The 18,115-nt window shown below is 49.2% G+C and overlaps 1 protein-coding gene across 10 annotated transcripts in view; it reads right to left on the bottom strand.

The window, feature by feature from the left end:
• NCOR2 (nuclear receptor corepressor 2) overlaps positions 1-18,115 on the bottom strand; it is a 318,459-nt gene that overhangs the window by 221,451 nt on the left and 78,893 nt on the right. For all 10 annotated transcript variants that reach the window (XM_053279156.1, XM_053279146.1, XM_053279155.1 and 7 more), the window contains exon 2: positions 8,241-8,471. In XM_053279156.1, the coding sequence (XP_053135131.1) occupies positions 8,241-8,345 (105 nt within the window). In that variant the 5' untranslated portion in view covers positions 8,346-8,471. The remainder of the gene's footprint in view (positions 1-8,240; positions 8,472-18,115) is intronic.

The raw sequence follows: 18,115 nt of genomic DNA, 5'->3' as shown, positions 1-18,115 counted from the left end.
ATCTGCCTTCCTGTTCTTCCTTCCTTCTTGCTGATTCTAACAACTAAAGGGGAACATTTATTTGAAGGTGGCGGTCGGAGGAAGCTGCTACCAGGGCCACGTGGACCACTTTGCTGAATCACAGCAGAGAGCCCAGGAGTCCAGTGGTCTCGAAGATAGCTGGTGGACCATTGGTGGGGCTTGGTGTACACCACTGTTATGGTCTAAACAATCCAACATTCTGAGAAGCTTAAAATGAGTTCTGCCAACATATTTAAAATATATATATATTGATCGATTGTTCAGCGGCAGCTGTTTTCTCCTATAACTATTCAAATGACAGATGAAGATACCAAATGCTGGTTCAGACTGTGTGTGTGTGTGTGTGTGTGTGTGTGTGTGTGTGTGTGTAAATGACCAGCATGTTTCTTAATTAGTTCCTCCATCTTTTGAAGGAAGCATGAACACTTCCCCGCAAGCCACTTTTTACTTTTTTTTTTTAAGTGCAAAAGGGACTCTTAATTATCAACCAATCAGTGATTTCCACAGCCAGCTTCTGTTGCAAACTTCCAGAACCTTTCCTGCTTCCCCATGAGGTTGACCCTGGAGAAGAAAATTATATTTGAATTAAGGAGTGATTCTAAGCTGTTTAGAAGCAGGGGTGCTTCTAATCGGCCCCTCCCTCCTCTAAAAATATCCAATCTGTCTTCACCCTTCAGATTCTTCTTTAAAAGCCTTATGACCAAAATTAAAATCTCCCCTTCCATGCATGTCAGTTTATCCTTAGACATAACCCACCCACCCCCCAGGAGAAAACTATAATCACATTCCATTTGCCAGAGAGAGGGGATTCCACCACTGAAGTAAGTCTTGAGAACTCCTCAGTACATGAAGTCTACCCATTAAGTAGCCTTCTGCTCAGACTGTATAATCAGGAAGCCCTCCAACTCTGAGGGGTTCAACAACCAGCCCAGCAGGACAGCAACTTCCCCAAAACTAATGGCCACCTTCGGAATAAAACCACATAAATTGCAACAATGCTGCCTTCAAATGTCAACTCGCTGGACAGAACATCCTTTGCATGGTTCATTAATTGCTTGGGGGGGGGTGAGGGGGGTGCTCATAGCTACCTTTATTCCAAAAAATTCAGAAGAGCATACTTTGAGTTCCCTTCTAGATGGTCTCCCATCCAGTAGGTCTAGACAAGCGATTCTCAACGTTGGGTCCCCAGATGTTATTGGACTTCAACTCCCATAATCCCCAGCCAAAGGCCACTGGACCTGGGGATTATGGGAGCTGAAGTCCAATAACATCTGGGGACCCAACGTTGAGAATCCCTGGTCTAGACCAACTTAGCTTCAGCAATGCAACTACAATATTCAGACCATCCCTGGGCTAAAACCCATGATGGGGCCCCTCCAGGCCACACAGCACTTTCCCTCATGCAAGCCCAGAAGAAGTGGAATTCTACAGATTGCCTACAGTCCATCCACAAACACCCAATGCTCTGAGAAGGACAATTTCATCTCGTTTATCAAGGCCACCAGAGACACTGGAGAAGACCAAGCTCCACATTGACTGCTGTGTGTCCAATCTCTGTGACTGCACTACGATTACCATCAGAACTGAGATCTAGGCCTCATTCAAGGAATAAAAGGCTGAAATAAGGGGTGATTTCGCTTCCCATTCTACGCACCACCACCACCACCACACCTCATCACTTCAGATCTGAAGGGGATGGCGTAGGAATCCTGGTGCTCCCACTGAGCCACGCAGGAGTGCCATCTTGGCATTTCCAGAGCAAGCGCAATGGCCCCTGTGCTGGCAATTGTGATACTTTCTGAGTTACAACCACTGTGGTTTCACCACCATCAGACACTGCCACCGGTGTGGGATTCCCGGAGACACATTTTCTGGCTCTGAGAACGAGGGCTAACGCACGGGGGCTGGCTCACAAGTCAATCTATACTGCCACCCACGTGGGACTCCAAGAGAAACAAACGCTTTCTGGCTCCGAGAACGAGGGCTAACTCACAAGCTGAAGTCTGGCCCACAGCAAATCCAATGTGTGTTGCCAACAGCCACACGGCAGGGTAGTCATGTTTACATCACATGCTCCCAAACAGCTGCTAAGGCTTGCAATGAGGCAAGTGGGGGAAACTGCTAATTGCACTCTGAGTAACGATCTGGGCAGGTGGCAGGATGCTCATCTAATCGCATTGACACACGGCCAGCTGTAACACATATGACATTCACTATACATGGAGAAGAGATGGGGGAGGGGTGATTGCGCGGATGGGAGGCACTTCAGTTTTGCCTGGCAAAGTATTTTGCATCTCTCCAATGGCTACATCAAGGTTGCCTAACCCTGCTTTAAATCATCATCATCATCACTGCTAAACACTGTCCATATATTCAGTAGCGATATAGCAATGGAGTTTGGACTAGACAAGTGTGCTGCATTAATAATGAACAGAGGAAAAATAAGAAAAGCAGAATGAATAGAACTGCCCAATGGAAGCAAGATCAAGAACCTGGAAGAGAAAGAACCTTACAAATACTTGGGCACTCTCCAGGCCTAGAACAAATACAAGGTTTTATTAAATAACTCTACCTACGCTGGTCTAGGATAAATTTCTAAGCACCATGGCTCCCTGGCACCTGGGATTTGTCAAGCCCCACTGTGCAGTAAGCTCCAAGAGTAGTCCAGCTGTTGTTGGACTACAACTTCCATCACCTGCCCGCTGCAACTTGTGGCAGGGATATTGGGAGTTGTAGTCCAACCACAGCTAGAGAGCCCATGGTTGGCTTCCCCTGCTATACTGTGTGGAGGCCACTCAGCCCCACCCCACCCCACCCCTGGACTCTTATGATCAGCAGGCAATCCATCTCCAATGGAAAAGCTCTTCATGTCACACTCAAGCAACGGGATCCATGAGAAACAAATAGGTACAAAGCCGACATTGCTCTCCATGAATCATTTATCGTTGTGCTGAGAAAACAGAGCTCCAAGACATCCGAGAGCTGAAGCACCAGCACAGATCTGCCTCCCGCAGAGTAAACTTGCCAAAGGCCCCTTAAATCGGCTCTTTCTTCATTTACTTGTTGTTTTATCTTTTATATCCCACCTTTTCACCTTGTATAAATGTTCAAGGCAGCTGACAATGAGAAGAGCAAGCAACAAAACACAAGGCAGAGAAATGTTCTTGGACCCCAGGAATTGAAGCAGGGGAATCAAACCATGGGAAGTAGGAGTTAACTCTCTGTGCCACCATGGTGGCTTACCAGTCGAGAAGCTCTTGATCTTCTCTGGGCCCTACTTGAGCACCAGCACTGCCGTTGGCCAGAGGGTGATACTGCAGCTAACAATTTGGCCAGGGTCAGGTGATGCAAGGAGCCAATCGGATGCTACCAGGTGCTATAAAGCTGCTGACTCATACGTCTGGACAACTTATCACGTGGGAACTGACAGAGAACTTTGGCTGCTTGCCTCTGCATCTCTCCTTGCCTGCCAGAGCCACTCCAGACCACCATCCTGGGAAAAGTTGAAGTTGCCACAGCCTGCCCCAAATGGAACTATCTTTTATCACCTCTGAAAACGTAATGTTGTTTTAAGTTTAAATTGTTGTAATGTTTTAACCTTTTTACTTGTTGTTTTTATTGTCTTGTTGTAAACCGATGAAGTGGCCAGGTACTGTTATATAATTTGTAAAATCCAATCAGGTTATCTTGATCTACTTGTATATATGTTCCTTGTTTTCATGTGTTTGGGGTGTGTGTGTGTGTGTGTGTGTGTGTGTGTTTTGGTGCTCTGGTCTATAACCGTAGTAAAGATTGGATTGGAAACCACCCAGAGACTTGCATTTTGGGTGGGATACAAATATTTAAAATAAAATAAAATAAAATAAAAATTCCAGGGTTGTGCTGGAGGGGGAAGAAGTCCCCAGAACAAGATGTAACCAACAGGAGTTAGCCTCAATATACTGCTTTTATTTATTATACAGCTGATATTATATATTAGGGCTGGGCTATTGGAAGCCCAATAGCAAAATTCCCTCTTCCCACCACAGGAGGCAGTTGCTCGTGGGACAATTATCCCAAGTAATACAGTGCTTGGGGGGTTCCTTTAATGCCCAACCCAGCACTAGCAAGGGGGAGGTTGAGTGGATGGGGAGAATGACGGGAGCATCCATGAGGAGAGCAGGAAATCCCTCAGGGGAGGCTTACAACCAGCATGTTGGGACTGTAGTTCCTTCCAGACCTACTCCCCAAAAAACAAACATACATGTAGAAAGACAGCAGATCAGGGAGAAAGGGTCACACTTTGCTGTGCTAGTTTTCTGCTTCTGAGAAGGGTTTGTTTTGAGAGAGAGAGAGAGAGAGAGAGAGAGTGCTTAATTTTTTTATTTCACCAACCTGAAAGAGTGCAGCCCACCCTACCAATTCCTACCACTGCATGAGCAGACCGGGCCAGAGAGCGTCCTAACTGGTCCGTTCCAGTTCTCAGCTTCCAGGACTGACAGAAACAAAGAATTATCGGCATTTGATTTCCAGATGAAAGAGAAGCTATCGATCCAGCATGTCAGCCCAGCCCAGAGTTGCCTGCCCTGGCTTCTTTAAACAAGAGACTCACGTCGTAGATTCAAGACCAAATAAGAGATCCGGAGCTCCTTTGTAATCAAATCTGTTGTTTCAGATAAGGGTCAAGCAGTGTAAACCTGGCTAAATGGCTGGCCTGGCTCTTATCTGCAGGGATGTGACAACCGGCTTTAGAGACAACCCTGTCCTCATTGTCCCAGTAACCTTGTCCTTCCCATCAGTCTCCAAAGCTGCTAAGCTGGGCTTCTGTCTCCCTCAAAAGGTGACAATGCAACAGCAGCCTTGTTTATGGTGCCCACCAATTTCTGAGGTTGCTCTCCTCTGCTAGGTCAGAGCAACGGCCCATCAGGGAGGAGAGCTGATGTCTTGCAGTAGCAAGCATGAATTGCCCCATTTGCTAAGCAGGGTCTGTCCTGGTTTGATCTGGATGGGTAACGACATGTGAGCATCGCCTGCTGTCAGGTTTTCTCTTAGGAGAGGAGGCTGTAGCTCAGTGGTAGCGCATCTGCTTGCATGCAGAAGGTTCCCGGTTCCCTCCCTGGAAGCATCTCTAGATAGGGCTTGGAGAGACTCCTGCCTGAAACCTGGGAGTGCTGACAATACTGAGTTAGATGGGCCAATGGTATAAGACTGCTTCCTATGTTCCTGAGTTTAGCCTTCCTATGCTCTATGAGTTTAACCTTCTATTTCCCACCCTGACCAACCACATGCCTCGGGCAGCCTACAAGCAGGGTATGAAATCAACAGCCTTCTCTTGCTATCCCCCCACCCCGAGCAACAGGTATTCAGAAACATACTATCTCTTAACATGGAGGTTCTACACTTCCATTATGACTATTATTATTATTATTATTATTATTATTATTATTATTACATTTATATCCCGCTCTTCCTCCAAGGAGCCCTGAGAGGTGTACTACATACGTGAGTTTCTCTTTCACAACAACCCTGTGAAGTAGGTTAGGCTGAGCTGAGAGAGAAGTGACTGGCCCAGAGTCACCCAGCTAGTATCATGGCTGAATGGGGATTTGAACTCGGTCTCCCCGGTCCTAGTCCAGCACTCTAACCACTACACAACGCTGTCTCTAGTCACCAGCAACAGATTCCTCCACTTCTATGAATTTGTTGAATCCCCTCTTCAGCCCATCTAAGTGAGCGGCCATCACCACATCCCATGGAAGTCAATTCCAAGGGCTATCCACCTTGGGTGCCCAGATGTCGTTGGACTACAGTTCCCAGGAGCCCAGCCACAACGGCCAAAAGGGAGTTGTAGTCCAACACCATCTGGAGACCCCAGCTTGAGAAGCCTGCTGTATGTGTTGCAGGAAGAATCCAATCTACTTATTCAAGCTCTTTCTATCCTGCCTTTCACAGCAATGAAGCTCTTCACACACGCAGGCAAAACCAGGCTAAGGACGCCCAGCCCAGTTTTGCCGGCACGGTGGCAAACCCGCCTCAGGAGCCACCCTCCAAAATGAGGTTAGGAGAGCAAGCACTCTCCTAAGTCCGTTTCCCTGATTGTCTGCCAGCCCCGGCACAAGCAGTTGCAGGGGAGTCACAGCAGGCTTCCAGCGGCATCTGGTGGGCCACTGTGTGAAATAGGATGCTGGACTAGATGGGCCTCCTTGGGCCTGAGCCAGCAGGGCTCTTCTGATGTTCTGATGACTAGCAGACTGCGGGGCTCCCAGTCACTTACACGGTGCATTATCTGAGTTCCAGGGGTGGGGCGAAACACCCCGGCACCCAAAACCTCCAGCATGGCTGGCAGTGACAAGCAATTGTCTGGGTGGGTGATCCGCCCGCGCCCAAGAATGAGCCCTCAATCATCTGCTGGGAGGTAAGCTTTTTAAGGCTTCCTACCCGCTAGCCCTCTTGTCCTTTCGCGCTGATCATGAGAAAGAGCTCGATGTCCATCCTTAGGCAGCTAACAATGCACAATGAATAAAAATGCAAGAATTCACCCCAAAGGCGACAAGATTCAATAGAGAGCGAGGAGGCCACTCTTTTGGCAGTCTTGCCATGAAATTTCACTGGACAACACTAACCCAGCCCAAATGTTCACATTGTTAGGGAATTTTTAAAAAATACTTTTAAAAAAAACACCATTTATATCCCACTCTTCCTCCAAGGAGCCCAAATCAGTGCACATCATATTTATCCTCACAACAACCCTGTGAGGTAGGTTAGGCTGAGAAAAATGCCTGGTCCAGAGTCACTCAGCAAGTATCATGGTTGAATGGGGATTTGAACTCAGGTCTCCCCAGTCCTAGTACAACACTCTACACCATGCTGGCTTTATTGCAAAGCAAAAACAAACCTTCCCTCTATCTACCTTTGCCAGCCAAAGAGAGGGAAAAATATGTTGAGTGATCTGAGGGATAGGTCCCTCTGCAAAATACGGCTGGGTGTCCTCTCTCCCAGCCTCCTTTGCTCCACTCTAGAAAATCTCACTGGCACTCGAAAGAAAGCGATGAGATTGCCAAAGGTCGGGGCTGGCAGAAAGTGATAAGCGTGCTTGCAGGGATCGGCCCTCACCACCCCATGATTCAGCAGGCGCTGCACTAAGCCAAGCCACCAAAGGGGCCCAGGCACAACTCTTGAATCGGACACAGGCGGTTAACCACATTTCCCCTCCTCGCCCAACTCTCCTGCTCCTTGTGTTTTAACCCAGCAACTGTAAGCTCCGCAGAGAAACACAAATCACTATGTCTGCCCAGGATGAGGCGGAGAGGGGAAAGCAACAGTGCCAGTCATTGTAGCAACTTTCGAAACGTTGAGAAAAACGTTGGCTGGAGGCACCAGTGGAGTTGCACGGGTGCCATGGCTCTGCAGGAGAGCAGGAAAGCCGCAGAAGGTGGCACTGACCGCAGAATGCCGTTTTCTAAGCAACTCTTTACAAGAAACAAAAACACCCCAGGCTTTAAGATGGCTGGCTTTTCAACTGTATGCAGATTGTTCAGCAGGGTTGCTCAACATCAACCCTCCTGCAGATGTTGGCCTACAACTCCCGTAATCCCTGGCTATTGGTCCACTGTAGCTGGGGATTATGGGAGTTGTAGTCCAAAAACAGCTGGGGGGGCCTATGTTGAGCAGGCCTGTTGTATAGCATCTTGGTGAGAAGTGTGTGACCAAGAGCCAGAGACCACACACTCTAAAGAGAAGTTGCAGGGGAGCAACAGCAAGAGAGAGGACATGCCTGTGGGCTTCTCAAGAGGCATCTGGTGGGCCACTGTGGGAAACAGAACTAGACAGACCTCCAGAAGAGCTGGTCTCATGTTGTTAGGGACTGTGAAATTCCAGAAGCAAAAAACAAGAAGCCTCCTAAAGAATCCGCTCATCTTGCGTATTCTAAACAAGTACCAGTATTTTTTGTCACAAATTTGCGGAATGTTGGTCCCCTTGATGTGGAATGCTGATATATTTCTGCTAAATTACAAAGCCACAGTTTGATAAACAGTAGCCTTGTTGACAAAACAGATGGGGACTAGGAGTGTGCAGTGGTTCGGTCCAAGTTTGGACCAAATTCGGACCAAACTGCAGGTCTCCAAACCAGTTCACAATCGAACCACTCAGACCAGCCTGGGTCATGGCAGAGCAGTTCACGAGCAAACCAACTCTGCACATCCCTGATGGAGACATGCAGAAAAGAGCATGAAACTTACCACATGCGGTTGGCTTATTGTCACGGGGTAGGACATGCCGTGAGGCGGATAGCGGGACTCAGTTCCTCGCCAGGATTGCGCCACAGGCTGAGTGGATCCAGACATTGCTGAAAGAGCCCAGAGGGGTCTTGGCTTTTCTCTTTTTTAAAACCCTGGAATCCGTGATACGAAGCACTACAGAATCCTAGCGTTTCTCCTCATTCTGCACAAGCCAGCTGTTGCATGCTGCGTCTGCAAAGAAAACGGGGGAAAGCAAAATGGGACATAGTGAAAACCACTGGCTAATTGCAGCTGTAGAAAGGTAAGCCACACATAGTAAAAGCATGTTCCCAGATTCCACACTGCACATTAAAGTGAGACACACTGGACATCAATGCTCCAATACAAGGCCAAGGGTTTATCAAAGTAAGGGGCAGGAAATGTGGTCAACATTGCAGGCTACAAGGGAACTATACAGAGAGCTAGAGGCAACGTTTAAATAAAATTTGCATGAATGAAATGCTACCACATTTGCTTTAGGAGCTAACTATTCCAGAACTGGGGAATGCCTACCCAATAAATCATAAAAGCTACCTCCAAGCTATTAAATAGTTTTATACCCCACAGAACAGGGCCCAGCACATCCTTCGACCCTAGATTAGTCAACTTAGAATGTTACCCTTGCTGAATTCCAGACTTACATCCACTGCTCAAGATCTGCACCTCACCCAAAAACATTTAAGGGGTGAGAAAATCCTTGCCTGTGGCCCAAATCCAACCGTGTGTGTTGCTGCCACTGAACAAGAACTGAAAATGAAGCAAGCCATATTAACACCACACATGCGCCAACACGGTGGGCATACGCAGGAAATCTTAGGGACACAAACAAAGTTAAGAAGGTCCCAGTTGAGAATCTTACAAATTCTAGAAGGTCACACAGATACAAAGACATGGATTCCATTCCCTGGAGCTGGAACTGGCCTTGGCATGTTGTTGCCTCTGCTCGTGGGCATGATGGGGGGAATTTTAGGAAAGGGCCTGGAGCCCCACTGGGGGGGACCCGGTCTCCTCCAATGGGCCAACTCAAGGAGAGTTGGCAAGCTCTGGCTGCGCCAGGTTTGCTGGATCTAGGGGCCTTTCGTCAGAGCTGGGGGTATCAATCTGGGTGTGTTCCTTCTCCTCCAACAGGATCTCTTCTAGTTGGCGTCTGCATGGGTCCCAGTGCTATTGCTGATTAATTTTATGGGGTGACCCTCAGTTCTAGTATTACGAAAGGGGGAGAAAAACCACCATCTACTCTTTCCGCACACTGCATATTTTTATGAACATGTATCGGGTCTGCCCAGCCCCGAGTCACCATTTCTTCTCTTCTAAAAAACCTCAACACACTGCATTTGGATGCTTCAATCACTTTGCCTGCCCTTTTCTGCACCTTTCCCAGCTCTATCACATTCCTTTGGGTCTGCATAAAGCTACACAAACGCGAAGTGTCCAATCTCGCGATTCCACCCCTCACCCAACTGAAACGGCGACCACCCTGAGATGCGCACAAATAAAGCAAGTTTTACAACCTGCTGGTTTTTATGGAGGCTTCAAGCCATTTCGTTTGGGAGATGGCCGCATGCTTCTTCGCTTTGTCAGGGTTTCTATTAAAAGTAACAAATGTCTTCATGCGGGCCCTTGAATGCCAGCTGTTTAAAGAGGCATTAAGCTTGGCTCCTGCATTAACTCTTAATTATACAAACCATAAATTGCCCACCGCTGCCTGGAGGGAGATAGAAAAGCTGCTGCCACTCCATAGCAGCCTATCTTCCCAGAAACACACCACTGGTTTCTGTTTTTTTGGGCAGCAGCCTTTCCAGAGGGAGGGCCCTGTCCCCACCACCACCACCACCACCACCACCACCACCCCCCAACTCTGTAAAGCACCACAGGGCAGCTCTTTCCACTTCATTGCGGCTTTCTCCTGATCTCCAGCAGACCAAAGAACAAGAAAAAGTCAAAGCAGCCTCGGTTTCGACAGAAACCAGGGCATGTGCACACACCAAACGCAAGGAAAGAAAGAGGAAGCCTCGCTCACCCCCAGCACCACCACCACCAACTCAGCCTTTGCCGATAAAGCATCTCTTCTCAACCACAAAGAGATACCAGAGAGGCTGGATCCACGTGCCCACGGCCACCTAATTTGCACAGGCATCCTGGCCAAGAAATAAAGCAACTGTAGCAGCAACGGCAGCTCTGTGGAAGCAACCGCTATGGAAGGGGTCGCTCACTGCTCAGTGGCACAAGGTAGACACCAGCAACAGCCACTGCAGGGATGCTGTGCTGGGGATGGATAGGGCCAGTTGCTCTCCCACTGCTAAATGTAAGCGTCTCCCCACTGTAAGAGGTGTCTCTTTGCTCAGTTAGCAGGGGTTACATTCTGGGCTGGGAGCTGTAGACAATGAGGCAGTTTGATGTGAACCATTAAGGATCTGTCATTGCCATCTCCATAGGAATACAATCTTCCCTGTAGAATTTAGATTCTTTTGCCTGACAATCCAAACTAAGTTGCTATCCATGGGACACACTGACTGAAACAGAAGCCTAACATGTGGGGGGAGACCACTAATGGCCAGTAATTAGAGGGATCTCGTCATCTGGGATGAAAGAGAAGAACAGGCTTGGCCTGGCCTTTCTGAACGTAAGTTCCTTCCAGAGGTCTCAGGGCCTGAGGCTGGGTCCTGAAGTGCGGCATGCTGTGTGCACTCAGGAGGCATGTGTCCATCCAAGGAGATGCTCCACCCTATCCTCGAAGAGACCAGAGCTGGAGGCGAGGCGGGAGGCAGTGGCTCTGTGTGTGTGTGTGTGTGTGTGTGTGTGAAAAATCTTGTGTGTGCATGTGTGTGAGGGAGTGTTATGTGCACACACTGCCTCAATGCCGCCACCCAAGACAAAGCTCTCTCCACTCACTACTTTTAAAAATTAGAGGGAACCCTGGTGTGCAAGTAGAGCAAGCCCATGCAAGAGTATCTTGAGACAGACGGTTAAGGTCCAAAAGTAAGCAAGGTTTCTGGGGGAAGTTTCACACCTGGATAGAAAAGCCTGTGCCCCTGAGCTTTCTGTCTTCGTAGTGCAGAGCGGAGAGGGAGAGAAAGAAGCAGCATAGCGAATGGAGAATACAAGCAGAGAAGGAGGAGGAAGAAGTGAGAGAGCCCTGAGAGAAAGCCAGAGCAGAGGGAGAGACAAAAGAGGGGGAATAAAGAGGAAGAGCCTTCCGCACTATCTCTGCTCCCAATGCCTCTGGTGCTCCCTAGGATAGAAGGTGCAAACAGACCAAGCAACTGGAGCCGGGCCTCCATCATTGCTCTGGGCTGGCTTCATGGGATATGACTCCGTTTAATAGAGAGCTGCGCCCTTGGGGTCCAGATCAGTGTTCCCTTTAACAGGGATTCCCAGATGTTGTGGACTACAACTCCCATAATCCCTAAGCAAAAGCCACTGCCGGGCGTTTTCCAGATTAAACGCTGCCATATGTCCCATACCTGCCCCTCCGTATTGCCAGTGTTGTGACATCGCACTCGCTGCGCTGTCAGCAGGGTGCCATCCATATTTCCAATGCCTTATTTTGAATTTTCATGACGCATTATGGCCCTATAACGTGCTAATCACATCGCAGGAAAGTAGCTGTATTTTTCCGTGTTAGGAGGTTTGCAATAGAGTTTATGCGTTGCAGCATGTTGCAGTATGGACACTTTCCCCCTCGCAGCGGGGAGAGAAACAGGCAGAGGGAAAGGCATTCCCATTCTTTCCTCCCCACAGATCCCAAACCCCACACCTCCCTCCCTCCAAACCCCACACCTCCCTTGCTTGCTTCCAATATAACTTGAGCTTGTCAACACAGAAGGGGAAGGGAGTGCAGCTAAGCAGATTTCTGAACCCAACCCTTTCTCATGCACTTTTTCATGCACTGAAGAGGAAGCCCATTGAACTAAATCATTTACTTCTGTGCAATCCCACTTGCTTACTACAAGGCAAAGGGCAGGGAGAGAGAACTATCACTTACTAAAAGGAAGCCCATTGAAATGAATCATGATTCATTTATTTCTGTGCAATCCTAGACCTCCTCCCTCCCATCTCTCTCTCTCTCTGGAGGTGCGCCAGTTCCTGTCTTTCCCCCTTCCTGGCTCGCCACAGAATTCCCTTTCGCTCCCCCCCCCCACCAAAGCAGTTCCCTTGTTTTGTCACTCCAAAGGATCTCCTCACGCACCCCACTCCCCCTCTTTTCTTTTTTAACCCCCACTGCCATTTTTCTTGAGCAAAACTGGAATGATGCAAGACGAAGTTAGATTTTTGTTTTGGAACGGTGCTTCCCCCTGCTGGTGGATTTGCGCAAGGCAGTCAAGAAGTTACCAAAAAAAATGTGCACATCACCCTCCTCACTGCAACTCCATTGGCCCAAATGGAGCAGGAGGAGGGGTAGATAAATGCGTTTCAAAGAGAATATGGACAGTCCTGCCTTGAAAACACGTTGCAATGGACAGAAAATATAAATGGCCACCAGCCTACAATGAAGCACTGAATAACACTTTACTCTTGGTTTAAAACCGTTGCACTATTCTTCCGAACTTTGCAACACTTTACCCATTGCAAATCTTGTAGTCCGGAAAACGCCCAGCTGGGGATTCTGGGAATTTTAGTCAACAAAATCTGGGAATCCCTGTTAGAGGGAACGCTGGTCCGGATTCTAACAGGAAGGGTGGCAAAACAGCATTTAGTACTGAGCACCCGCTTCTGAGGAACCCAGCGTTCCCAAGGACCCAGTTTGAGAGCAACCAGTGCAGATAAACAGAATTTCCTTCAGATTTACATCCAGGATGGCGGAAAACCCACGAACACTAGCTTTCACATAAGGAAAACACAAACACACCCACAACGTCAAAACACATTAATGTGTTTACAATACAGAGGGAGGAAATATCCAAAGAGCTGTTTATCGATGGCACCACTTTCCCCACGTCCATTAAAACAGCACAATAGCCACCTTCACCGCACCAACAGCCCATTACAATCCTCCATTTGCAGGTCCCTCGTGCCTACATATTAGGATAAATGATGCTTTTGTAATTTCACTTCTATTTTAAGCACCTGTAGGGGGTATCTTTCAGAGAAATGTCATACTCATTTTGAGTTCAACCCTGTCCTCCACCCCACCCCCACCACCCCCACACATCCCTCTCAACACACATAAATTGCATCCCGGTAGAGACGAATCTCTGATGTCTTTGGAATGTTGCAGAAACCGCCTGCCAGAGATTCTTTTGTCAAACATAATTACTTGGATCACAAACAACATTTTTAATGACTGAACATCCTGAATAAAAGCTGCAAAATACACGGTTGGATTGCTTTGAACCCGACAATATCTCTAAACAGTTTCTGCATGCTTCTCTGTTTCAAAGAACAAAGCAGCCCCCACCCTCCAATTTTACATTCAGAATATACCTCCCCCTCTCCTTTCCTTCCACAACTCCTGAAATTGTTTGGGAAAGCAAATACTTACTTCCAAGCAGGGCAACCTTGCAAACAAGTCCACCGAAGCCACAGACTGAAGCGACAGACCTTCAGACCCACCAACCCCCCCCCCGAAGAATTCCACATCAAAGAGTTTCATGGATGCCAGGTAGGTCAGGTAAGTATCTCGGTTTACTTTGGGCTTTGGTTTCCAAGAGGCGTCATGGATGCCCCACCCTGCCCTCTATCAGCAGTCAAACTGATAGGAGCCTTGCCTTCTGGGACACAGTGGCTGGGACGGTGGGGGACTCTGCAAGCCTGAACCACCCGCCTCCATGACTTCCCACCCTCCTTTATAGAACTGTATATGTCTGCCTTCTCACCCCTGCAGGTCAGGGTCCACACTTCGACCTCTGGCAATGTCCACCCCACAGCCAGACAACACCTGGGAATAACACAACTTGGCACTGGGGTGTGTGGACAAGCCCCCTCCCTCCAGCAACAGCCCTAGTCAGGGGACAAATGTAATCACACCCACTGTCCATTTTAATAGCCCACTGACCAACATACATATTAGTAGTAGTAGTAGTAGTGGTGGTGGTGGTGGTGGTGTCCGCCCTCCATTTCACACCCTATTTACAGAGAGCAATATGGGAGGATTGTTTCAGCCATTTTTCAGGAACGGGGGCGAGTTCTGGCAATGCAGTATTCCTCCCAGCAGCCACAATACCATACACACCCCAATACTCCTTGGCAAGGCTGAGGAAATCCACTAGTCTACTAGTCCGTGACGAGTGAAAAATGATGCCCAAGTGAAAAGGAACCATCTGACCAGTAAACTATTTTGTCTGGCTGATAAACTGAGCTAACGCTTCTTGACCCCTGCACCTTGGAGCGAAGCTGGATGACAGTGTTCTTATCTGTAGGGGACCAGTGGGCCCTGCCTCCGCCCCACTGAGTTGTCTGACTAATTGTTTATTGGGCCTGTATGAAGCTTCAGCCAAAGCTGCATCCTCTGCACATCTCCCTGGCACCAAGCGGAGGTGCCCATTCTCACCATGCAGTGCTTGGCTTTGCCCAGCAGGACCTCTTTTTAAGGGAGCTGGAGCCCTCTTGAGCCTCTGCACCATCTTGGAAGGTTTGCACAGAGTGCTGGGTAGGGATGTGCACAGAACCAGCAGGGGCCAGTTCAAAGGCGGGAGGGGGGGGAATACCTTTAAGGGCTGGGGTGGGTGCGCTTACCCCTCCTGCCACATTTCCCCTGCCAGCACTGCAATTTCAAACGGTCCGGTGGGGCTGCAGCGTACCTCCCTGCCACCCCGTTCCCTCGTTGGGTCAGAAGTGACAGGAAGTAACCCACGCACGTGCGCACGTCGGTCCATGTGCGTGAGCAAGCAGGGAGGTACGCCGCCACCCCACCACTGGAGCGGAGGTACTGCTACTTGTCAGTTCAAAAGAGGTGTAAATGAAAGGCAAAGTGGCCACTGTCCCCTCGTGCAGATGCTCACACGTTTTTGGATGTCCACTCAGTTCATTTTCGATCCCACTCAGGTTGAATCAGGAAGGCCCCACTCTGAATGCAGGCGCGCACACACTGCCTTGATACTGCCGCCCAGAACAAAACTCATTCCACAAACAGATGAAAAAAATTAGAAGAACCACTGAAAGGGGTAGTGAAATGGTAGTCCAATTCCACCCCAAACCTCACCCCTTCCTAACTCAGTTAAAAGTTCTACTTGCAGAATTTTTTTTACTCCACCTTTATTAAATGCAACTATGTTTATATAGAAATGATTTTTTAAAAACACACTACTTAATATAAAACAGGGGAAATGGCTCCAACACACACAGCCTTTTTTTTTAACCTGCCAGTTCTGGATGGGGTCATGCTTCCCGAGGAGGAACAGGCATGCAGTCTGGGGTGCTTCTGGACTCAAACCTCTCCCTGGTGTCCTAGGATGAGGTGGTGGCCAGAGGTGCCTTCTATCAGCTTTGGCTGATACACCAGCTGCGTCTGTTTCTTGAAGTGAATGACCTCAAAACAGTGGTACATCTGCTGGTAACCTCCAGACTGGATTACTGCAATGCGCTCTATGTGGGGCTGCCCTTGTACATAGTCCGGAAACTACATTTGGTCCCGAATGCGGCAGCCAGGCTGGTCTGTGGGTCATCTAGGAGAGACCATATTACTCCCGTATTGAAGGAGTTACACTGGCTGCTGATATGTTTCCGGGCAAAACACAAGGTGTTGGTCATCCTCTATAATAAAGGCCTAGAGTGTAATCCCTTGTCCCTGCCTGTGTCTTTCTTGGCTGTTCTGGGCATGCGCAGAGCGCATGCCCAGAATGTCCGAGAAAGATACAGCCGCAGGAACACAGGCGGCCATGTTGGAAGGAAGGCTGGAGGTGATGGCCGCGGCAGGGTGACTGACCCCGATGGCGGCAGCTGCCGCGGCAGCAATGCAGGCAAGGCGGCGGTGGCCGCACTGGGGCGACTGGCCCCGATGGAGGCCGTGGCCGCCGCCGCAGGAGTGCAGGCAAGGCGGCGGTGGCCGTGGCGGGGCGGCGGGCTCCACTGGTGGCAGCCGCCGCGGCAGGGCGACTGGCCCCGATGGTGGCGGAAGTGGCCGCAAGGAGACTGGGCCTGCTGGTGGCAGCCGCCACGGCGGGAGACTGGGCCCGCTGGCGGCGTTGGCCGCAGCGGGAGGACTGGGCCCGCTGGCGGTGATGGCCGCCGCGGGAAGCCCGGAGGCGGCGGCCGCGGAACCGGACCGGCCGTGGGGAGGGTAAGGGAGCCCTGAGGTGGCGGGGGGCCTGGCCCGGCCGGGGAGGCCGGCGGCGGCCCCGGATGGCGCCGGCCCCGGCCGAAGGAGGCGGTGGGCCCAGGTGGGAGGAGACGGTGGTTGAGGGCTCAGACTAGCGCCCGTTAAATTAACGGGCTGAAAAATACTTGTAACCTATAAAGCCCTAAACAGCTTGGGCCCTGGGTAAGAGAACGTTTTCTTCGCCATGAGCAACGCCACCCAATGAGTTCATCTGAAGAGGTTCATCTGCAGTTGCCACCAGCTTGTCTGATGGCTACTCAGGGACAGGCCTTCTCCATTGCTGCCCCAAGGCTTTGGAATGTGCACCCTGCTGAAATAAGAGCCTCCCCATCTCTGACAACTTTTAAAAAGGCAGTTAAGACACATTTGTTCACCCAGGCTTTTAATTAGATTTACAGTTTTTAACACTGTGTTACATTTTAAATTATTTTAATGTTTTAACATTTCAATTTTGTTTCAGTTTGTATCATTTTATTGTAAATCGACCCAAGACATAGGTTTTGGACAGTATTTAAATATGATAAAAAACAAACAAGTTCCATTACTGCTAACTTGGCAAAGAGGCACCTTTTAACGTGGTGATTCTCTTTATTTAGCAGGGGGAGAGTAACTGGCCCTCTCCACTCCCAGCACAGGACCTCCAGTGACTGTTGCTGGTGTCTATCTTATGGTTCTGTTTAGATTGTGAGCCCTTTGGGGACAGGGAACCATCTTTATTTATTTATTATTTCTCTATGTAAACCACCCTGAGCCATTTTTGGAAGGGCGGTATAGAAATCAAATACATACATACATACATACATAATTTCTCCCTGTTTTATTTCAGTGAGTGCAAACCCACATATGGCAAAGGCAAAGAAAGAAACCTCTTCCCCATGACCGGATGGACTCAGTCCTTTTGGTGGCCGCAGAACTTCTGGACAGCCTGTCCTTTCTCCCTCTGCAATGCCTTTGCCACAGAACTCTGGGTCCACTTAGTCCTAGCAAAGTCTCTTCATTAGCTACTATTATTAGAGCAAGTCTTGACTTCAGAAAAAGACACGTTCCCAACATGAGTCACCCAGACAGTCAATTACTGGCGATGATGTAAGCAGCAAAAAGAAAAAGGACAGATCGATTTGGAGATCTTTTACTGACTCTGTGAGGGTTGGAGCGGGGGGAGGGGGGTCAGGGTGCAGAAGAGGAGGCGGCAAGGATAGGTGGCCTGCTTGGAAACAAAATGTGAAGCATAGTTTTGGGGTACAAAAAACTAAACCTCTATCTTGGGCGACATCATCTGCCTCTGAGCCCTCAGACTTGCGCTTCCCACCTGGAACCTGACCTCTTGCACATACTAGGGATGGAGTCATAGCTCAGAGGGAGAAGATCTGCTTTGTCTGCAGCAGGGTCCAAGTTCCCACATTCCCAGATATGGCTGGGAAAGACACCTGTCTGAAACCCTGGAGAGTTGTTGGCAGGAGACAATACTGAGTTAGACAGATCAATGGTCAGACTCCGCCGACCATGCCTTCCTGTGTACCTAGGACAGGCATGCGCCAGCCTGAAGATGCTGGACTACAACTCCCATAATCCCTTGCTA

The sequence above is a fragment of the Hemicordylus capensis genome, chromosome 15, assembly GCF_027244095.1.
Source record: "Hemicordylus capensis ecotype Gifberg chromosome 15, rHemCap1.1.pri, whole genome shotgun sequence".
NCBI lineage: Eukaryota > Metazoa > Chordata > Lepidosauria > Squamata > Cordylidae > Hemicordylus > Hemicordylus capensis.
The sequence above is the reverse complement of the archived record's forward strand: the minus strand, read 5'-3'. Positions and strand labels throughout refer to the sequence as shown.